Source organism: Colletotrichum jinshuiense, chromosome 1, assembly GCF_051148585.1.
Source record: "Colletotrichum jinshuiense chromosome 1, complete sequence".
NCBI classification, from domain to species: Eukaryota; Fungi; Ascomycota; class Sordariomycetes; order Glomerellales; family Glomerellaceae; genus Colletotrichum; species Colletotrichum jinshuiense.
The window spans coordinates 3,007,771-3,030,188 of NC_139302.1; the positions used below are offsets into that span (position 1 = coordinate 3,007,771).

Here is a 22,418-nt window from a genome sequence, read left to right on the forward strand (position 1 = left end):
TCAGCGCGATGCCCCTTTGGGCCCCGAAGCGAGTTGCGAAATTGATACGGAAGCCCTCAGCCCAACCAAGCGAGCAGGCGTCGTCCTCGTACCCTGTGCGTTGGAACCCAACACATCGGTCCCTTCCACCCTCATATATACGGCTCGCGGGCTCGAGCGAGGATTGTAGCGGTTTGGTGGAGATGAACAACAATTACAGCACATCCTGAATGCTCGGCCGGGACCTCGACGTGAAACGCTGGAGGAACATACCGGGCTCTTTCTTCTCCACGCTCTCATGTCTGAACACGAGAGGAGGTATGACTCCTTCTCGGGCCTGATTACTATGTATGTGATTTCCATCCTGCCGGGCGGACGGTCTGGACAAGTGCGGCGGGCCTTCTCCCTTCTTGCAGGTTTCTCAACAGAAGTCGATCCACGATATACCAACAAGGCTACTCGTTTACTACCTACACTTGCATTGCGGTGGTGCTGCTCCCCACCCACACTTGGGATTCCCCCATCACGCACCTTGGGCCTTTCAGCATGCGCATGCACGCTGAAATGCAGGCACAAATCGTCTTGGGTGGTCGTAGGGGTTGCGGCCCCTGGACCTGGTTGGTCGGCGGAGCCTGAAAGGCGGGCGAGATGTATCTTGGCATCGCAGGCACACGCCACCCGTTCCGCAGATGCTCACTGCTCGGCGGAGGAATCGCATCATTATTCCCCTTCATACAAGGCCGGACTGGGGGGGAGGAACGCTCTCTGGCACTTGTTATCTGTTCGTCTCCGCATGCCGTCATGGTTGTTCTCTATTGTTTCACAAAAACCTGACCCCGGGTAGCCACGCCTTGGGAGTGGAATCTAGTGCGCAACACTACCCTCACGGGGCCGAGCAAGTGCCATATACACTACCTCGTGGGTGATCCAGCCCTCTTGCTGGCCTAGACCGAGACCAACCCGGGGCAGTGCTCAAGGGACGGGCATGCGAAGAGGCCGGTCCGATTAGTTGCTCAGGTGGGCCAAGGCCTTGCGAGGAAAGGTACGATGGGTCGCTCCTCGCCGGGAGACTGGCGGCCTGGGGAAACTCGGTCGACCCTACTGCAGAACGCCAAATGAGGGAAGAACCATTGGGGCCGCGATGCGGAGAAGGGCGAAGAGGCTTGCGGGAGCTCATTTGCGAAATGATTTCCCCCAATTCTGCAGACACGGCTCGAAGAGGAGAGGCCGGCCGGGTCTGGGGTGCGGCACAGCTCACCAACGCGATGCGCGCGTTCTTGATTGCGTGCACTACGGTATGTATGTGTGTGTGAGTGTGTGAGTGTGTGTATGCGGTTGGAAATTCAACATGCAGCCGGCCAAGCATTACTTCTGCATGAGCATAGGCCGAGGGGTGGCGTTCGACAGCATGCCTAGACTATAAGGGAGCAGAACGGCACAGAAAGAAAAGAAAAAAAAGACCAGACGACCACGGACGCGCCCGCGATGTGGCTGCCTTTTTCTACACCCCCCCTGGTTTCTTCGCTTCAATCCCAGTTGGATGGGAGAGGAGAAAGAGAAAGGGGGGGTTGTTCGCGCTTCCTCACGCGTAGTCTGACATTTCATTTCGCAAGATCATTCCGCTTGCGGTTGAGGTTGATGATGGGCGGTGCTAGCGTCGAGACTATTGACTGATCCTCGCGGCAAGAAAGTCTACTCTGCCAGAAGTTCGGTAAGAGACAGCTGTCGAGATTTCGAGATTGTAGGGGGCAGAGAGACTTGGGATCTTCCTCACAGTAGGCAGACAGGCCATCCTTGATGCAACGTCGAGGTCTCGTTGATGGGAATTACCCGTCCTGTTGATCGACATGTCTGCTCCGCCAGGGTGGGCAGAAAAACGACAAAAAAGAGACCAAAGGGTAGCGCAGATTGGGGGCCCGGCGATCCGACGATGAGGGGGGACACCACGTTCCGAGCGGTTCCCCATTTCTACGGACAATTTTTTTCTCTCGTTTGTTTTTTTGGTGTTGCTAACTACACTAAACAATGGCTCTATCCACACCTGATGGAACCTCTCTGGCAAACGCGACCTAGAGAAACGTCTAGCTGTTTAGCCGTAGAGGAAAAAAAGGAAAACCATGGGCCCGCGGCCCCGGGACGGGTCGTCACATCGCGCGCGTTCTGTCGAAAAAAAAGGAACGAAGGGCGAAAAGAAAAGTAAGTGAAGCGCGGCCTTCTTTTTCTCTTTCCCGCGCAACGAGCCGAAAATCAGAATTCGGGTTTTTGTTGAGGGCAACGATCGACATTTCTTTGGTGTTGTTCATCCTTCCCCCCCCGGTCGTTATTGAAAGGGGCCCAAAACATGGGGACGAGTTTCTGCTTTACTTTTTTACTTTCCGTACTCTTCCGGCAACCCACGTCGGCATCCAAGGGTTCGATTGTTGTTATTATTTTCCCTCTTGGGATTTTACCCTCTTTGAATTTTCCCCCTTCTGTTCTTTCGAGTTCCCGCAAGGCGGTGAAGAGGGGTGTGTGTTTCCCATCACCCTCCCTCCCCTTCGCTTGCCATGACGGTTATGCGCGTGGCGCCCCCTTCTCACAAGGCCAACGGCGAAGCCAATTTAACTTTAATGCGATTGGCGGCAGATGCCGCGACGGGGCGATGCTACAGTCTCCTTTTCTTTTTCTTCTGTCTCGTCGGTTGAGTCGCCGAGGTTCGACGACCTGGGTGTGTGTTGGCGGCATGATGGTGGTTCACGAGGTCCCAGGTTTGGGGAGGGAGGGAGGTTATGTTGGTGGAGGGGAGGGTGTTGCCATACCGCATGCCGCGGCGACGGCGAGTCGGGACCGGGAGAGGCGGGAGGGAGGCCGGGGGTGGGAATTGCCGTCTTCAAGTGAAGATCTCTCTTTTTCTCTGCCTTTTGTTGGTTGATCGCTCTGCGGATGGCGAGGCAAAGGGCGGGGGAGTTGCGCCGCTTGGTGATGCCGAGGCAGTTTGGCAGTTTGGCAGTTGGGTTTCCTGGAGGGTGGTGGGTGGGTGGTCGAGGGCTCCCGCTGAGAGGTCGGTCGCGATCCCTCCCGCATGCGGGGTTGCAGGTGGTGATCGTACGAGTTGGCGGGTGGCTCGTTGGTCTCGACGCGCAGAGGCAGAGGAAGGCATCACCGAGTGGCGATGCCTCGGAACGCGGGGTTCGTCTCTGTCGCCTGGGTCGGCGTGTTTGATCACTCGAAAGTATTGTGTTCACGGCAACGTGATATCAGGCCACGAGCCTCGGATGCAGTGTCGGGGCGTCACAGGCGTGTTTCTGGGCCAGGGAGCCTTGATCAAAGAGACGGGTTGGAGGAGGGACCGGGACGATGAGCACGTGTAAGTCACTTCGTTCTTCTCGTCCATCACAGGCAAAAACGTCGGCGGAGAGATTGTTGTGGGAAAGCTGGGCGGTAAGTGATTGGTGGTGCACGGAGTGCATTGGGGAAGTATCGCACCCTCGGCGAGTGTGGCGATCGATGCTTGGAGTCGGGCACACCAGGGCGAGCAGTAAGCAATGTGTGGTTTCCAAGCGGGTGCCCTCGGTTGTGTTGCCCAGGACCGTCTCTTCGGACTCTGGGCCCATTCGCAGTTGTCCGTGTTCCTCGCGGCCGCCCTTCTCGAAACCAGAAAGTACCTGGAACGGAATAGGAGGGTTAACTGGCGGCTCTGTGCCCCATCAGACTTCCGAGAGCCTGTGTCTCTGTTTGTTGCGGACTTGCAGATCGGATTCGTTGCGGGGAACCCGAGTCGGGTCAAGTTGTTATCATGACCTTTGGAGCATGGACGGTCAGGGACAATGGGTACAAGGAGAATATAGTCATTGTAGTTACACGGGATATTGGTTCTTTGAAAGTTTATTTCTCTTACTCACCTTCCCCTGTTCTTGCATATTCTTACATTCTCGTACGTTTCTGTCTTGCTATCAAACTCTGACGACGACAACTATGTAGACACTGGAAACAAAATTGGTTGTCTGGCCTGCATTTGCCATCCGCGAAGTCTTCAAACCATAAATGTCCTTAAACATACAGTGTTTATGTATATATATATATGTTTTGTATATAGATAGAAAAGTACCATAAAACACAGCCTCATAGGCATACAAACGCAACGGCCCATATGTCTCATCGTAGTGTTTCCTGGAACTCGGCCGATGCCAGGAGTGCCTCGCTCACCCTTGCTGCTCTGGCAACTCCCAAACAACCCACTGCATTCTCGGAAATGCCGAATGGTCTCTTGCCCGCCCTTGGCTTGCGATGCCAACAGGCCGAAGCGCGGAAACGAACAGTCGGGTCCCGGCTTCTGAAAAACGCACAGGGTCTGAAGAGCGGGGGGAGGGGGTTCCACGGAAGGAGTATTTCAGCGTCGTCGTCAACCTGCGTCTTGTAAAGCGAGGCCCCGACCAACTCCTTCACACCCGGCTTCTGACACGGGGCAGCCAGTTTGCCTCACAGCCCAATCTAATCGAATGGCTAAACTTGTTTCCAGCCCTTGTTGCAAACCTCTCTGGGGAACACGTAGGGGTATAGATGTATATCCGGTGGGGCGTGCTCGACCCAGCTAGGCCTGCCAAAGCGTCTGACATTGACAACTGTATATGCAGGTCTGTGTGCTTGGTAGCGACCGGCCGGCAGAAGCTTGACGGCGAGAGCCACGACGTTGCAAACAATCGGTCAAAATGGCTCTCTGCGTCTGAGACAGGGAGCCAGAAAGGAAAAGGAAGATGGCTTAAATGAAACAAACAAAAAACAGCATGGATGAGAGGTTAATATGAAATCGGTCATCAAAGTGCTGGCTGTCATCGTCGACATCGTCCAAGGCCGTCTCTTTCCAGTTCCGTGCCTGACAACCGCCCGGCATATATGCCAGAGACGGGAGAAAACTCGGAATGACCGAGGGAGGCGGGTTGATGCCGAACGCGGAAGGCACTGGTGCTTGGCATGGCGAGTGAAGTATGGTCGCCACAAGTCTAGGGCAGTCTCATGATCTCTAATAAGCGGCGAGCCAGTCTTCACCCATGTCTGGTGATCTGGAAAAGTGCGTGGCCTGCGTTTTGAGCAGAACTTGTATTGCTGCGAAAAAGCCGCGCCTTCATCCGTCTTGTTGATAGCATGTCGGACTGCCCAGCCGCCGCCCCCCCGTCTTTGGAAAACCCCACCCCCCTATGCGCCGCATTGAGATGCTCCCACTGGGTGCCCGATATTGTTTACTGTTTTACCTGTACGAAGGCCGGCAAAAGGGGACGTACACGCATTCCCGCCGTGTGTTATGAGGTTGCGCGCCATGTTTCAGAGCCGGTGGCGATGCCCAGCGCTCCTGGCCGCTGCGTTGGCATGTAATGAACAATGGAGAACCCATCTACTACCTGCCCATTGCCCAGCTGGTTTTCTTCAACTTTTGTACGTGGGTTTCAGCCACCCCTTTTTTTTATTTTAAAAAAGTGACTGCCATCCGTTGCGCTAGTCTTACGGCTGGCTCCCGCCCTTCTAGAAGCAGCTTCTGCATAAAACCTCAGGTAGAGCGGTTTCTCTTTTGGAACTACGTCGTCGTTTTTGTCTGGGTCCTCTGGTAAGACTTCCGAGGCTTCGCCAGAGAATCTCCCAAACTACCAAGACATCGTCGAGGGTACAAAAGACTGACATATTTGGACACCACAGCTTGGGTTTCCCTACAAACCTTTTGCCTTATAAGCCCATCAAAAACCCAAAACCAGCTACAAGACATTATATTATTCGAACCTGGCAGCCGTCATATCACGAGGTCTGGATGACGCAAAGGCCGCGCAGCGCAGACACGAACGTCGTAGAACGCACCCAAGCACCGAGATGTACAGGCGTAACAAGGCTTAAACGGATTTGGTTGCGTCCTTGGCAGCACAGCAAAATCAAGATGCAGCTGGTGGTGAACGAGGAAATGATGAGGGGAGATGCGAGAGACGAAGCTTTTTTCGGGAAGCCAACGCAGGGGGAACCACCAGAGTTTCATCAACCAGGTGGTCGTCCAAGGACCCAGCTATCTCGCCGCACATGAGCTTCCGTCTGAGCCGATACAGAGCTCCGCGAGCGAATGAGTCCGGGGTAAATACAGCCCCTTGAGCGTCTGGCCGAGATGATGGCCTCCGTCCTCGAACCCGAACCACTCCCGATGTCTTCCTTGTTCGTCTTGACAACCATCTACGCCTTTTACGGGGTTGAGCGCGTTGGCACCCTCGGGGCCGTCGAGGCCCTCGTTAACTCCTGCGTCAAACATACAACCTGTCGGTCAAAAGCAACGCCGCTTATAAGGGCATGCGACCGAGCTGCGCGCCTCACGCTGCTTTCCCTACGAAAAATATGAGCAACTTTGGGATGCCGAATACAAGGGCCACTATGGAGGTATACACGGTGAGATTCCAATAAGAAGGGAAAGAAAGATGGGTTGAAGTCAAGTGTAGTTCCGGTAAATATGGTAGACGGCCGAGCGTGCACAGACCAGTCGGCACCAAGGGTGTATACAAGCAAGCCGGGGAAAACAGAAAGAACCACGAGCAGTACGCCCACCGACGATCAAATAAATTAAAGGGACTGTTACTCTTCTCTATAAGGTAAAAAAAACAAAAACAAAGAAGGCGAAAAGGTGGATTTCAAATCCCCCCCTTAAATCAAAGAGGCTGCAGAACAGGGCGCGCAGAGAGAAAGCGGCATTGGACCCTTAGGTTGGCCGGCGAATCAGGACAATCCCAGTTCTTTCAACGAACGGGACCGCCGCTAGTTGGTTGTCAACGAAAGCCCTCTCTCTCTTTTTCTCTCCGTGTTTTGTTTACAACCGGGACGAGCGAACATGCTGTAAACAAACACACGCACCCACACACACCCCCACCGGCCAGCCCGTACATCCGCCTCGGTTTGTCATGAACCCCATCATGTTGTCATGACAAGCAGACAGACAGACAGACCAGACCTAGCATCAAGTGCACACGCAATTTGCGTTCGGGGGTTGTGGGATGGAAAATCGTCGAGCGGGGCCTGGCTCGATGCACGAGTGAGAGGAAACAGGAAGAGTGAAGACGAGCGGGCTCCCTAACCAGGCCGACGACGCAAGAAGCCTAAAAAAGGCAAATAAATAATATGCCCAGCTTTTGCAGGCGTCTGTATGTGTGTGTGTGTGTGTGTGTGTGTGTGTGTGTATGTGTGGTAGACACAATTGACCGGATCCGGAAGATCCGATTCACGCAAGCATTGGACACAACGTCACAGATAACTCATCGAGGCAAACAAACATATTGTGTGTACTTTTGTATTGGTGCGGGAAATCAACCGGGCAAAACTCATTCGTCATGTGCCGTTCTGCATCTGGCGACGATGACTGCAACATCTCCCAGGAAGCCGCGCCGGCTGCACCGACTCTTCCTGCTTTGCCTTTGGCCCTGTTCGACCAAGCACGCGAGCGACGAAACAATGTCTGAAAAACAGCAAACAAGCAATGATAAATACAAATACAATACAGTCGAGAACCCAATGCCCTGAACGCCTCAAAAACCAAGCAATTTGAACCTGCCGATTGCCGAGCAAGGTATATATATGCATCGAATGCTTGGGGGGAAAGAGAGAGAGAGATGCAAAAGTCTTCACCAGACATACGCCGAAGTGAACCCGTTCATCATCATCATTGCAATGTCATGGACATCATGCCAGCCAAGCCGGCTTCCACCCGTGAACACCATCCCAGTTTGCCACAATCTCCAAGGTTGCCAGAACCCAACGCCAATTCATGCAGAACAACATGGACCGGTCGTGATCATCATCATCATTAGTGGTTAGTAAGCCATCGGTATGAGTCTAGTGGTCCAATGTAGAGACTCAAGATCGAGGGCCGGAGCGAACGGCTCTACGCGGCTGCTAGGCGCCAGAGACCTTCCGCGCAGTCGACGCTGCCGTTGCGGACATTGCTGAGTTGCCCACGCTGCCGACACGGCCACTCGTCTTGCGTACTCCGTCCTTAGACCTCGGAGACTCGCCCGATCGCTTACTGCCACGAACCTTGGTGAGCACGCCCGACGCGCTGCTGACGCGATCAACTTGCTTGACCCGTGTTGTTCCGATGTTCTCGACGTCGTTGCTAGCATCATTGTCGATGTATGTCTGGTACACAGTGGCGGCCGAGTGACTAACTGACCGCTTCTCACTGCGGCCAGGCGACGCAGAAGGCTTCCGGTGAGAGCGCATCCGGAGGTGCAGTTCCTCATCGGACTCGGTGCCGTGGGATTGCTTGTGGACGGTAATCACCTCGGTGTCTTGATGAATTCCGGTCTCCTCCTCCAATGTTGCTTGGTACGAGGCAGACCGTTGGTAGGGGTGATGCCGATCTGCTCGGTTCGTCTTCCTCGGCTGGCCTGGTGTTGGCGCCGGCAGGTAGTCTTCCTGAACCCCAATGTTATTGCGGTCGTGGTCGACTTCGCTCAAAGGCGTCCGGTTCGATGTGCTGCGGTGCGGGGGTGTGGATGCTTGGCCGTTGCGGAGCGACGTCTTCTGCATGGCACGGATCGGGGTGCTTGGAGCTGCTGCGTTGGCGGCCATCTCCTTCCTGAGCTTGCGCTCAATACGCTCCTCGATCCACCACTCCCGGAAGATGCCCTGGTTGATGTGCAGCCAGTGCTGCTGGGGACCGACGACCATTCCCGGGCGCATGAAGCGCATAAAGGCAATGATCTCGTTGGCCGTGAAGCCGTGGCGGTAGATGAGGTATGCGCCGATGAGGCAACCGGTCCTTCCAAGGCCAGCCTTGCAGTGAACGGCAATTCCCTTCTTCTTGACGGTGATGGTCTCGTGGGCCAGTCTGATGAACTTGCGGACCGTGGTGAGAGGGGGGCACGTGCCGTCGTCAAAGATCATGTCGAGGTGCGAGATGCCCATGGACTCGAAGAAGGACGGGGAGTAGAGAGGCGAGTTGAGGCGGACCACCAAGCCAATGTTCCTCTCGGTGAAGTGCTTGAGAACGTTCTTGAAGGGTTGGGGCAGCGTCTTGTTCGTATCAAGCTGGCCCATCGTCTTGGGAAGCGCGTCCCATTCCTCGGTGCCCTCCAAAACCTTGGCAACTGGCGTGTGTTGAGGCGAGGCAAAGGCCAGGAAATGTGGCGTGATCCAGTTGAAGTCTCCGTGCTCCACTCTTTCAAACTTCTCATACTCGTCGAGGTCGAAGTTGTCCAGGGCGCAGCAGCCCTCCTCCTTGGCCTTCCAGACGCCGTAGACGACGTCCTGAACGGTGATGCCGTAGTCGGCCTGACTGTATCCAGCGTCACGGAAGGGCATCAGAGGCGGGTCGACTTGGGCGATGGGGGCCAGGGCCAGATGCGGCGGCCAGTTCTGGATCAGAACCATGTAGCAGGCGAGCATGCAGGCGGCGTTTGCGCGACCTGGGTAATTGTTAGCAAGGGGATCCTGCAACGTCGGGGCGCGGCGACCTACTTCTGGGATCAGCTCTGCTCCAGAAGACAATTGGGCGGTCCTTGTTCTCCTTGGCTCCGAGGACGTCGTGGAACTGCAGGGCGAAGCGGTACAGATGACCGATGTGGAGCGGGCCAAAGTCATGGTGGAAGGCGTTGTACAGGAGGGTGTCGTCGACAGTGAAGTAGTGGGGAGCGAGGCGCGTGGATGTTGAGACGGGTGTAGGTCCTTCGGCGGCTCTCTGCGATCGCTTTCTGGGGGAAGACTGGACGGGCTCGTTGTAGGGGAAGATGGTTTCGGCCGTGGGAGGGTGAATGTAGGCAGCCAAGTACAGCCGGTCTGGAAGCCAAGTTAGAAGAGAGACGGGGAAGTAGGCGCAATAGAGGTATGGATGAAGTTGCGTCAAGGCATAGACGTAGGCGCCGTGTGTTGCGCTCGGGTCGGCTTGCGACGACCGAGGCGACGGAGACGGCACAGGGTAACAATGCGACATGATTGTGATGATGGGAATGGGCACGATTCGCGGTTGGGGCGCGAGAGGTTACGCACCTGGGATGTACTCAATGACCTGGCCCATGTTGGGGCTCTTGGAAGAAGGCGCCATTGGTCTCGTGGCCGTCGGTTTCCTCGGGTTGTTTCTCGACGGGACGAGGCAGTTGCTCTGGAGGCGGCGCCTAGATTGGAGATGCGAGCGAGAGCCTGGTTCGAAAGGATATGGCAGGTGCCGAGTTGTGCAGAGGCGAGGCTACTCCTTTGTATGCAAAGCAATGCGCGCGCTGGAGAAAACGGTCCCAGGGGTAGTTGCGACGAAAGGTATGTGTTCGTGCGTGGTGTGTGAGGGCGGGTTTCTGGTGCGGACGACAGGAATGTTGGAATGGCTGCTCTGAAACAATAACAACAACAAACTCTGTGGGTTGATGGGTCACCAAAGAGAGAACTGCACGCCCAGCTGAAGGAAAAGCGCACACGGCCCGAAGAAATCAGGGCGACTGGAAGGGAGAATACGGATGAGGTAAAAGGAAGGTATTGCGAAGCGCAAGAGAAGCCGACTGTGGTGTTTTTGTATGGTTTGCCGTGTGTTTTGGTGAAGCGGTCAATATGGGCCCCGGCCCAAAACAGCAAGGGTTAGTTGTTGTTAGCTCCTGGGTGTTGTGCTGCTGCCGGGCTGCCAGGTCGTTGTCAAGACAACCTGCAAGGGGAAGCACCGGCCACCTGCGCCTCCTGGCGAATCATTCGACTGGTTCAGCGCCTCAGGCAAACGCACCCGCCTCACATCCCGCCCCCAGCCCAGCCCAGCGCAGAGGCTCTAGACCCTTTCCATCGAGCCCCCCTCCCCTTGACGGCTGTTGACGACCGCCTGAGACCCCCCCCAAAACAAATCAAGCCCTCCGCTGGATGGGAGTCTGGGCTTGCTTATCGGCGGCACTGCGTCTAAGCTGCACCAGGGCAACCCCACGTTCAGGGACTGTGAGTACGGAGTACCTGGCACACAATCACAACACACACAACGCTGGAAGTCACCTTGGGGACGGGAGCGGTGGTCCTGTGCGCTGCTGCCGGGTGTCACACAACCACATGCCGCCATGGAAACAAGCCCTGTGGAATGGCGGGGCACCTTGTCCCGTCCATCCTGTCCGCCGCCGCGGTCCCTCCATCTCACACTCCCCCCCGGTCATTGTGTCCCGTCCCATTTTATTCCCGCCTTCCTTCGGTGGGCTGCGCCGTACACAACTTCTGCGCCGCCAATGACGACTTTTTGACAACGCCCAGCAGCTTTTCCCATTCCTGAACCCCTCCACCCCCTCCGAGCGCAACGCCGCGCCGACCGCATAACCATGGCCGACAACACCATTGACGACGGGTTTCCATGCTCGCTGTGAGTCGTCGCATTGTTTTTGCCTTGCCGCTTCCTTTTATTGTGTCACAAAAAGCCACCAGACACTGAGACATCGTGCCACAGAACCATCGACGTCCCGTTCCCTACCCCGCGCCTGGCTTCCGTAGCCCGCAAGGCCCTTGCCGTTGATCAGGAGCTGTCGCCGCTCGTCAGACGTACATTTTCCATCGACGACGACTCCTCCCCAACCGCCGACGCCGCGTCTGTCCTCCGCGTCCACTACAAGGCAACCACGAACCGCATGCTCCGCGTCGCCGTCAATGGCCTTATGGAGAGTCTCAACCTCGTTGTCGAGGTGATGGAGGAGCTGGACGTTGACGTCTTGGAGCACAACCGGGACTCCCAGTGACTCGTGTTGCAGGGTCCTTGTGGAAGCTGGACCTGACCTAGGTCTCTGAAAAAGGAAGCATACAACAAAGCACTCGCATGCAACAGGAACAGGAAACGGAACAATGCTTCATGATTCTTTTACATTTGTGATACCCTAGGATATATAGCCACATGATATGTGACGAATTTGTGACACTTTGGAACTTCGTCCATCGTCACCTGGGTGTCCGTCCGGACAGCTCATTTGCTGCTACACTCCCATCTAAAGTTTCTACAATATTGGAGCCCAAGCACGTATGCTTATTTTTTTGCCTTGGAAGAGAAGAAAAAAGGCCCATGTATGGCTGCGGAAATACAAAAGCCAGAGCATGCTGCCTGCAAATTATACAATTCCAAATGGCCCTCTACACCCTTGGATTATCTTGCATGCCATGCCCGTCTCCGACTGGCTCCCCCTTGCGTCTGTCTGGTCAGAAGGCTGTGGGCCTATCTTAATGCCCGCAATTAAGCCTCCGCCGCTTCTTCTTGCGCCGACTTCTCCTTTAGTGCCAGCTTCTTCTCAGCCTCCTCTGCCCGTTGGTTGGCCTCGGCGACCTCCTGCTTCAGCTGCTTGATATAATCGATCGCCAACTCAACGGTGCTGGCCTTGCTGTTCGGTGCGCCTCCCGCCTTGGCGTCTTTCTCTTTCTTCTCATCGCTTTCGCTGCTCTTGGAGTCTTTCGGTGGCTGTGGCAACAGGGTTGCGATTTCCAGCAAAGCCGAGTTGATTCGGTTCCGTCGGCCCTGCTCCGCAATCTTATGGGATGTGCGCTTCGACGTGAGGTTGGTCGACAGCTCGCTTGGGTATGTGACACCGGGCACGGTGTTGCCCTCAAGGATGTTTTGATAGTTCGACTTGGATGCCAATAGCCGGGATGCCGTGTCCTCCGCAGAAAATCCGCCCGGCGTTCCAGGCAAGAGCGGCTTGATGCTGGGGGAGATCCTCGGCCGCAAGGCGGGCGAGACATGTACGGAGCTGACGCTTCCCCTTTTGCCCTTGCTCCCCCTAGCCAAAAGCTGTGGCGTTCTCCTCGCTGAGGGACCCGACGACCCAGGCGCGAGGTTAGGACTTGCGCTTGCCGAAGCAGCAGCAGTGGGCTTTGCGAAGACAGGCGAAGGAAGCGGCTGGAATGATGACGCCCTTGCCGAGCCAGGGTCTGATGGCGATTGGGTTGGCGTGGCCGTGTCCAGTCTCGGAGGCTGCGGTCTTGAGGAAAAGTTGACGGATTCGGGTAGCTCGAATGATTCGATATGATCCGACGTTCCCATGTCTTGGGGGTTTGACGATGTTGAGTTGTTGGCACTGGAAGCAGGCAATTTCATGAGAGAGGCCGGGGTAGCAGGAGATGGCTTTCCTTGGATGTGTGCCGGTATTACGGGATTGGGTTGAGGTTGAGGGTGAGGCTGGATAAAAGGGGATTTGCTCGACTGCTTGTGTTGCGGTAGGGGCGGTGGCGGCATGTCTGACAGGTTCTCGGGCGAGACGGAAGCGTTTTCGGATTCCTCGCTGCTCATGGGGGCCGGCAAGGCAGTCGAAGGCAGCATCTGATCCAAACCATCCTCGTTCAATTCTCGCATCTCCGACAGTGCCTGTGAGACCATCTTTGGTGTGGGCGTTGCCTTCTTGCGCTGAGGCTTTGAGATGGGCGATTGTCGCACACTTCCTTTCGCCTTGGCCCTCGTGGCGTTGGTCTTGCGGGCCTTCTTTGACAAGTCCATCGATGGAGGCTGCGTGGTCGTCTCGACATCCATCTCGGCTGGTGAGTTGTGAGTCGAAAGGGAGGACCGCCTATCGTATAAGAGCCCCTGGTCGCTTTGCGCATGCAGTGCCGGAGAAGTAAGAGGGCTGAAATATGCGCCCGGAATAGTGAACCCGCCGGCTTCCATCTGGAAATGGGGATCCAACGGGGTCACTGCCGGCGAGACCAGCGGAGTAAACGCCATCTAGAACGGTCAGCCGGGAGCTCATATCAGGCTCAAGGGCGGCGGTGCTCTTACGTCTTGCTGCTCCTTCATGTGTTGGTACCTACTGCCAAACATGGGAGTCTGGCTTTGGTCAGTCGAGTAGAAGTGGTTGCTGGCAGGCGGCATCTCAAGACTCTGGGGCGTTGGGGGAACGGCCTGTGTCGGGTTCGCATAGTAGGCAACATGCTGTTCCTGAATCTGGCGATGCTGTTGCTGCATTCGTTGCTGCTGCAGATACTGTATCTGAGCGTCGATTTCCGTGATGGCATCTGTAGGCGTCGGCGGGGGAATCAGCTGGGTCGGTATGGTGGGATGTGCGGTGGCAGTTGTCATGTTGATGAGCTGCGCTTGCATGGCGGAGTTGGCGCTGCCCATGACCATGGATGCGTCCGTTCCCCCCATATGGGTGTCGAGCTGCTCCCGGCCGGCCTGGTGCATCACGCCGGACCCATTCCCAGTCTGATAGTCGTGGAAATTAAACGGTATCGAGTCGTTGAGATTTCCCATTCCGCCCATGTCCAAAAACTGTTGAAACTCCTCATCGTGACTTGGTGCCAAAGCCGGGTCCTGGGGGTTCCAGGAAGTGCCGTCCATCATGCCGACTGATTTTCCGGGTAGGTAGCAGGATTTCAGTCTCTCGACTGCGAGCGATAATAGCACCGATGCGCCGTCGTCGTTTTCGACGCTTCTCTTTGGCGGTTCCAGATCGAATGCTCTGGCTTGTCAGAATCGTAGGTCGATAGTGACAGTCGTGGGATAATTCCGGGGCGAGATCGGTCGGAGAGGGTGGGCAGATTGCGCATTAGGTAGGAAATGTGAGGCGCCGCTTGCCGTGGGGTCGTGTTCGAGATTCGTGGGGAAAGAGGGTTCAGGCGTAAAGCGTAGAGTGCAGAGCGCGGTGGCACGCGCCGAATATGTTCGGTGGCAAGCTTGAAGTCTCTCTTCGCCCAGCAGTAGTATTTCGACAGCACGAATGGAAGATGGGCGAAGCCGAGAAGGGGTGGTGGAAGTAGCAAAACCTGCCTCTCTTGGTGGAGAGAGGCTGGCGAGGGACGGCGAGGGACGGAGAGAGGCAGCGCCGGCGAGCGAGCAGCTGATAATGGTGGGGGGGACACCCCAGAGAGGGGTGGAGGCGGGCGACGGGGTGGTTCAAGTTGCACTGGCATTGGCCGACGGCGACTGGTCGACGAGCCCGTGGACACATTTTTTTGCGCACGTTGACGGATCCAAGCTTTAGGACTCTCCAGGGTACTGCTGCTGCCGTCTGGAACCTTTACGCGGTACGAGAGAACTGGCCCGTGCACAGCGCATTCTTGCTTCCCAGGACTCCCTGGTACAGGGTTTTTTTGTAGCTTGATTGTAGAGCAGTCGTGTGCGAGAAAACGGCTCACCACCTCCTCACCTCGCCTCGTCTCAGTAAGGGAAGCCAGGCATAAATCACCAGCAGGTCGTGACACGGTCACAAGACCGGACTGGCACCCCCAGTCTCTCTCCCTACCTACCTCTATCTCTCCTTTTCTGTCTCTTTCTGCGTTACACACACGCACACTCCTCACTCGCTTCAAACTGCACCGAATCATTTCTTTTGATACGAAACAACTGCCTAACAAGGTTCTATGTCCGGTCGCTTGCCGTTCGGGAATATCCGCCTTCACTTTGAGCACAGTCCGAACCTCGATTCCAGTAGGTGTGTGCAAGCAAGACATCTGAACCTCCGAGGACTGAGGTGAGGTGAAAACGTTGACTAAGTACGTTGTCAAATTGCCAGCCCAACCCAGACCGAGCTTCTCCGTGCAATAAAGCCACTCCATTTTTAGTTTTTATTTTTATTTTTAATTCGTCTGGGCCTTCTGTCTAGATCCATTACCACGCACGTAGTGTAGTACTCAGTACAGATCCTGCCCCTCTCGGAGTGATTGTCGGGGAAATGGTAACCTGCCGTCGAGGGAACCTAGAGGAATATGCCACTCAACCAACAGCCCGCGAGTTCCCCCGTCAGGAGAACGGCGAGTCAATAAGACGAGCAGAAATTTTCTCACACGATGTCTGTTATGGGCAGGCGCTCCGATCACCAGGAGGTCACTGGCCAACAAGATTAGCTTTTGTGGATACAGTCCCCTATCGGCAACGGCGCCGGTGCTGCGCTACCCAAGTTCGCTCGAAGCGAGCTCAACCGTCACCGCTCGCTCCATGCCGAATAGGCGAGGCAAAGCAGGTTGACTGACAGCTTCCCAGCCGCCCAGAAGAGATCCCGCAGCTCTGGGTCGAACTACTGGTACTAGGACTGGGCGAGCAATCGCACCACGGACGACAAGAGACGACGGCCAAGACCGACCCTAAGCTAGAGCCCAAGGGGTTCCGCAGCCTGGCATCACCACATTCCGTCCCGGCTGGCGGAGACATGTCCACACTGTCCGCCGGGCCCCCTTCCGACTTGCCCATGATAGGTGCGTGCTGTACTATGTAGCACCATTTAATATCCAGCCCGGGCTTGGGACTGCACTGCCGCATGTCATGTACGAATATGGGGACCAGACGCAGAAATGTAACCTGTAGATTTTGCCTTAATTTAGATGACCGGTAGTTGGGCGTCGGGATACAGGCGTATCGGCCTCGGGGTCACCTATGAATCGCGAACAAACGGAATCCGACCATGGAAAATCCTTGTTGGTCGCGTCCATCTCATATCAGACTCTGCCCATCTGGCCGATTGACGGCTGGGGTTTTCGCTCCCTCCATCAACGACATCTTGCCCCCTGTCCTACCATCTCACAACCTCGAGGTCTCGCTGGTGTGAAAGGCCCTGCGCAACGGGTGAAGCAGTCGTGAAACTCGTCCCGCTTCTGGATTGGCCCCGAGGAGCAAGCCTCGTACAGAATTCTTTAGGTAAATACGTTCTGCTTCTAGAACAGGTGCCCTCCTCGCTTCACTCGTGGGGGTTCGCCGCGGGGGGGTTGCAGAGCCCCTCGGTCCAACACGAAGGAAGGCCGGGTAGGTACGTACCCGCCCTATGTGTGTGTCTGGGTGACTTACCCACACCGCACATGGCTTCCATTTACATTACAAGCGACCGCGTAATAATCCTCCAAATCATGTGCAGCTCCCGGAGACCAGGAGCCTTTCCCCTGCGACTTATTTCCGTCATCTGGTCCCACCCGATCTGCTGCTGACAGGCGTCACCTTCGTCTTTCCAAGTCTCTTTCGGGGTCGAGTTTCGACTGTCCAAAGTCCTTGGGATGTTCTCGAGGAGAAGGGGCCAACCGCAGACGCTCTTGGCAGCATAATAGTGCGGCTATGACGCTCCAGCTCTTGTCCTTCCCGTAATGGTGGTGGCATCGAACCCACGTACTAGGCCTCAATCGGTCACCGACAACACAATGCCTCGACCAAAGAAGGAACATCGTCCACGCTAGAGATCTGCAGCACACTCGAGGGCTGTAGGAGTCGTTCAACTGTACCTTGTGACCGAGCCTTGTATTTGCGCTATTGGCCAACACTGGCGGCAATGCACATGCAGGCGTTAGAGCTGGGCCTCCGTTGAACCTTGTTCCCATTGTTGGGGAAGTAATGACCAAATTTATAAGAGAACGATCTCCTCGCATAGTTATCCGTTGGCCCCGAAGAAAAGCTTCGATATAGTCGTCAAGTCACCGGCAAGCAAACACTGGACAAGGCTCTCCGGCTACAGAGACATGCCAAGTCCATATTCATCGTCGACACCCAACACCGCTCCCAGGCTAACGAACGAAGCAATGACAACACCATTGGTCAGGCCTCTGCTGACCACGTTTGTTTTCAATGAAAAGACAGTTATCTATCACGGAGCCTAATATTCCTTTTGCTCCCTGGTATGATTTTTCTTCAGATGTCAACTGCAATAATAACTTTGATGCAACTTACTGCCCATCCGCCGTGCGATGGCCCAGCTGCTCCAAGCGGCGAAAAGTTACGGCAAAGAAACTCCAGCGTCTTCGACATTTACTTGCGTATATCGACCGTCGAGGAGACACAGATCCTTTGGTGGAGCTTCTATATGATGCTGGACAATGGAACATTACAAGAGACGGTTGCCACTAAGTTGTTTTGGAATAGAGCTTACCGGAACAAATGCTTCCCGGTGTCTGGATAACCAATATTAACAATTACTTACAAGAATGCTCTCCTTGCCAGGCTCCGAATGGAGAGAAACACCCAGCCTTTTGGTCTTGGGGGCTTGGCCCAAGACAAGGTAGACAGACAATCGAGGATGCGCCACCCGGCCGCACCGGTCTAGATTGAACTGGTCCATTTATGCGCCGCAACGATGCTGAGTGTGTAGAAGAGGCCAGGAGAGTTTTTCGAACCACAAGCCTCGAGAGGGCTTGGGGGCGATTTACGTAGGTAAGGAGGTAGGACATTACCAGTTGAGTAATCACTGGCGGCAAAACAAAGTGGGCAAGATACGCTTCGTGGAGGCGGAGTCTGTTCCGCGTCAAAGTCGGACAGTGATCGCCCGTCGATCGGGACTGTTTTCCCCTTGTCTCAGTCTGTCCAAACGGCGACTGGTTCTTGGGCATAGCCGCCCGCTGTTACTGTAGTGGCCGGATTAGTCTCTTCTTAGGTAGTAGGAGGCTTGACAAGTGAGTTTATGGGCCTGAGAAGGGTACAATAAGCTGGGCGAGCAAGACACCTACCCGGAAAGGTGGTGTCTTGGTGGAGGCCAGCTTAGCTCTTAGTTTCAGCGACAACATGCTGCTTCATGACCGCATGCGGCGAAATGGTTATGATTGGCCGTGGCTGCTTCTCCGAGTGTCGTCTTCGGGACCAATTACCGGGGATGGAGATATCCGTGTCGTTCAATTTCACTTCTCCCCGAGTGCTGCGTGTGTGGGTTTTTGACTTTACAACCGGCTTTGAGCCGGGCTTTGTGTCAAGCCCACCAGAGCAAGTCCTCTCTTGTGATTGTTCTGGGCCGCCCGCCATCTGTCCTTCAACCCGCCGGATGCGGAAGCGAAGCGCTCTGGCATGGGATGCTTTATCGTTCAGCCCAGAGCCTTGAATAATGTTATGATATTTGAACCCTTCCTTGGGGAGGCGGGACCTCATTCTGCCTCTCTGCCCTTTCTCGAATGCAACGGCTCTGTCTTCCGCGTCGATCCTCACCTGGGTTTTTTTCGTTATAAACTTCAGACAGCCCGCATACCTCACGTTGATGTGATAGATGAGCCGGCACTGCCCGTTCCCTCCACCGCCGCGATGGCAATGACAACCGGTACAAAAGCGGAGTGCTGGATCTGGTATGCCCTAGCCATCACTTCGGTCATCCTGAGATAGTGAGTTTGATCACCTCTTCCTCCTCGCCAAACCTCGAAAATGCTGACCTATTGGCGCAGTTCATCCCATTACATCGTTCGAAAGCGCAAGTTTTTCAATGGCATGACCGTGGACGACATTGTAATGATTTTTGTTGTTGTGAGTCTACCCACTCCTCCCGTCCTTTACCGAGACAAACCCCATTTCTGCCCGTCTCCCGCGACCTCGTCAAGCGGGAGAGATCCCGATCGACCTGATCCGCTGACGTAAATACTATTCGTGCGGATAGTGTGTATACACCATCGCAATCGCCAGCCTATACATATACTTTGATACTATCGATAAAACCGACTTCGATCATCTGACTCCAGAAGGGAACGCCGCCGTCGGCCGCAAATTGGGAATCCTGAACATTCTCGCCGAGACGGCCATTCAAACGACGCTCTGGGGCAACAAATGCTGCCTTTTACTATTATACAACCGCTTGACGTATGTGGCCATCGCTGGGACACTTCTCCGTGGGCTTCGATTCTTGGCATGGGAACTAACAAGCGGCAGCCTCTTTGGTCATTATATCAAGCTGTGGATCATTGTCTCGACGTACACCGGGCTAGCATACATTGGGGTTATGATAGCCCTGTACGGGGGATGGTGCCGGCCGTTCTCCCAATACCTGACTCTCCTGCCAACGAACTGTAAGTGACTCTGGAAGGGAAACAAGTTGGGAGAAGACAAAAGTCTGTCGCAAAAGAAAGGGGATGCGCAGAAGAAGAAGAAGAAGAGGAGGAGGAAGAAACCCAAGACCAAAAAGGCTGACATCGTCTGCAGTGGAATGTTTGACCTGGTGGCATTACAACATCTTTCAGCTCACGATGAACCTCTCCACGGATCTCATTCTGTTGCTCGTGCCCATCACGCTTATTAGCGGATTGAACATGAAGATCGGCAAGTATGTGCTCCCTGTCGGCCGCGACTCTGAAATGACGTTACCAAGACCCGGGACCCGTGTGCTGACGCTGCCGCCTCTCGTTTCCAGGAAGCTTTTGCTCATTTGTTTATTCAGCATGGGCGTGTTCGTGGTAGGTCCCCCCGAAGCCTCATACTCGCATGGTCGCAGCTTGGGTTCTAACGGCGATCCGCCAAACAGATGCTCTGCGCAATCCTGACAAAGGTTGCCGTCTTCTCCAACTCGGTGGGGCCCGTCTGGTTCCTGTGGTCCGTCCGCGAGGGGAGCACCGCGATGCTGGTCGGCAACCTCGTCCTGAGCATGCCGGCGATCCGGGCCTGCTTTCGGCCCTTCATCCCCGGCAGCGAGACGTCGACATCGGGGACGAGCGGGACGAGCGGGACGAACGGGACGAAAAAGACTGCGAAATACTCCGAGGGATCGGTGTCGGAGCCAGCATCGTCGACGTTGGGGTCGCCGGTGCGGGGAGTGCACGGCAGGCCGCCCGATGTGGAGTCACACGGGAAGGAGCCGGCAAGGAATGCGAGTCGGCGGTTGTCGACAGGTCAAGAGAGTGTATGAGGCCGCGCCGGCGGAAGGGGGCCTGTCGTTGTTGCCGTTGCTTGGTTGAGCGGATTAACAGCCACCTCGGCTGATAATGTTTAATAAGCTCTTGTGGGAAGCACACCATCTAATCTTACGATATGCATCGTTGAGACAGCCGCCTTCGAGTTCCTTAGCTGTCCATCGGGCGCCGTGGCCTAGTGCGTTTCAACTAGAGCCAACTCCTCCCGGAACCCCCTCCCCTCTTCACAGGATTTCAGCCTGTCAACGCCATCGGGATCCCGAGATATCTCCAATACGTCACTGTTTTACCCAGGAAAGATGTGATGAGTCCCCCTCCCCCCCTTCCTCTGGGGTTTGCTCCATCTGGGCTTTTGAATAGCTGCTTCCGTGAACATTTATCATGAAGCAAATTTGCCCTCTGTTTGGCACGTTGGCTACTTTGAGACGTCGGATACTTTGATAAGCTGTCTCGGATATCCCGAACATGCTTGACAAGTATACTTGATACTTGATCGAGAAACCGTAGACGCGCACATCATCGAACCCCCCCCCCCCCCCCCCCCCCAAGATTCTACGTGGTTGAGCACTGCAATTCTACCACATTGGATCTCTGGGCTAGTATTCCCCCGGGGGTGTTCGACTTGGTCCGAGGCGGGATCGGTGGCATATTCAGATCCAGCAGACCGTCCATCGTTTTGTTCAATTGGCAGACCCGCCTCCAATATCATGGGACTATAGAAAGCACGACGAGACGCAGAGCACGATGTATCTCTGGAATATTGTTATTATATTTCACGAAAATGCAGAGCGGCAAGAGAGCCTCGGAGCGCACGTAGAGGTTCATGGGGAACCCGATCCGCATGGTGGTGATTGATTGAGCAACTTGACCCATTTTGCAGCTTGAGTTTCCCGCCCGCTATAAGCTGTCGAGCCGAACCCCCAATCCCGTCCCTCTCTACTTCCCCGATCACCGCCGTCGTCTTGGGCTCCCCGTACAACTCTCAAGAATGCATTTTGAAACGAAACATACAGGGGGTCGGTCATCTCAGACACCGTTGGGCCTTGTGTTGTGCTCAGGGTTCGCGCAAGGCACCGTCGTGACGTGACCTGGCATACAGAGCACTCACATGCCGAGCAGGTGGCCCTTCAGACGGAGGTTTCTTAAAGGGTGTCTGTTCGACCTAGATGAAGAAGGATGGGAGAGGGATCACACTATACGCCCGTCTGGTTTTCCTGCTGCATGTCGAGGGAAGGCAGCCTGCCTAGGTATTACGGAGGGGAAATGCTTGAGAGGGGGCCGCCCCTTTCTCCGGCAACAACACACCGCCGGGCTATTTTCGAGCTGCTCTTCAGGGCGTGCGAACGCGCCGCCGCCGCCGCCGCCGCGCGCGTGCGTGTGCGGCGTTGATATCATATCTCGGAGTTGCACTTGTCTCAAATGCGACGAGTCTTTTATGTGGCGAGTGTTATTGGTTCACGCGGCCAATTCTATTTTTGGTGGTTTGGGCAGCCTGTCACGGTTGCCGCTGTCCTCCTGTCCCTCGTCACCGCCCGCCGTCTGTCTTCATCGTCCCTCGGTTGGTTCTTCTTGTTCACCGCATCACATCGAAGGGGAGGAGGGGTTGGGGGCGGGGGCGGTGAACATGGACCCCTTCAGGGCATGTCGCCGGGGAAACCCGTAATCTTTCGGGACACGGCGCGCGAGAGGCCAAGATGTTTCTTCTTGGAGGGCGCTTCAACGCAGAATGGCATGGTTGGTATGGCGTCCATCGTAGGTTGCCAATGATTTGACGCAGCTCAGGGGCGCGGGATGGGTAGAAAGCGATATGACACGCAGGCTCGAGCGCCCAGGAACTCTAACAACCCTGCTCCAACGCATCTTGTCTCCCGCATTTGTCGTCGAAGGCCGTAATCGGAATGTGATGTGTCAGGATGCAACGAGCCGCCTGCTTGGTATACCTCGTTGAACGA

General features: G+C 55.4%; 4 protein-coding genes across 4 annotated transcripts; 2 read left to right on the forward strand and 2 right to left on the reverse strand.

Moving 5' to 3' along the window:
- Nucleotides 1–7,866: 7,866 nt before the first annotated feature.
- Nucleotides 7,867–9,988, reverse strand: EsH8_I_000759 (phosphoprotein phosphatase CDC14; the record flags this gene model as incomplete). The annotated part of the gene is made up of 3 exons (XM_083268172.1): nt 7,867–9,380; nt 9,433–9,750; nt 9,961–9,988. 3 exons carry the CDS (start codon nt 9,986–9,988, stop codon nt 7,867–7,869), a joined length of 1,860 nt encoding a protein of 619 aa, XP_083118610.1.
- A 1,258-nt stretch (nt 9,989–11,246) lies between these two features.
- Nucleotides 11,247–11,657, forward strand: EsH8_I_000760 (chromatin DNA-binding EKC/KEOPS complex subunit PCC1; the record flags this gene model as incomplete). Its single annotated transcript, XM_083268173.1, has 2 exons — nt 11,247–11,287; nt 11,372–11,657. 2 exons carry the CDS (start codon nt 11,247–11,249, stop codon nt 11,655–11,657), a joined length of 327 nt encoding a protein of 108 aa, XP_083118611.1.
- A 485-nt stretch (nt 11,658–12,142) lies between these two features.
- Nucleotides 12,143–14,239, reverse strand: EsH8_I_000761 (basic helix-loop-helix domain-containing protein; the record flags this gene model as incomplete). Its single annotated transcript, XM_083268174.1, has 2 exons — nt 12,143–13,621; nt 13,676–14,239. The coding sequence occupies 2 exons, from the start codon at nt 14,237–14,239 to the stop codon at nt 12,143–12,145; spliced, it is 2,043 nt and encodes a 680-aa protein (XP_083118612.1).
- Nucleotides 14,240–18,877: 4,638 nt separating this feature from the next.
- Nucleotides 18,878–20,462, forward strand: EsH8_I_000762 (uncharacterized protein; the record flags this gene model as incomplete). Its single annotated transcript, XM_083268175.1, has 7 exons — nt 18,878–18,954; nt 19,015–19,093; nt 19,224–19,423; nt 19,493–19,629; nt 19,763–19,883; nt 19,971–20,013; nt 20,082–20,462. 7 exons carry the CDS (start codon nt 18,878–18,880, stop codon nt 20,460–20,462), a joined length of 1,038 nt encoding a protein of 345 aa, XP_083118613.1.
- Between the last annotated feature and the right edge of the window lie 1,956 nt (nt 20,463–22,418).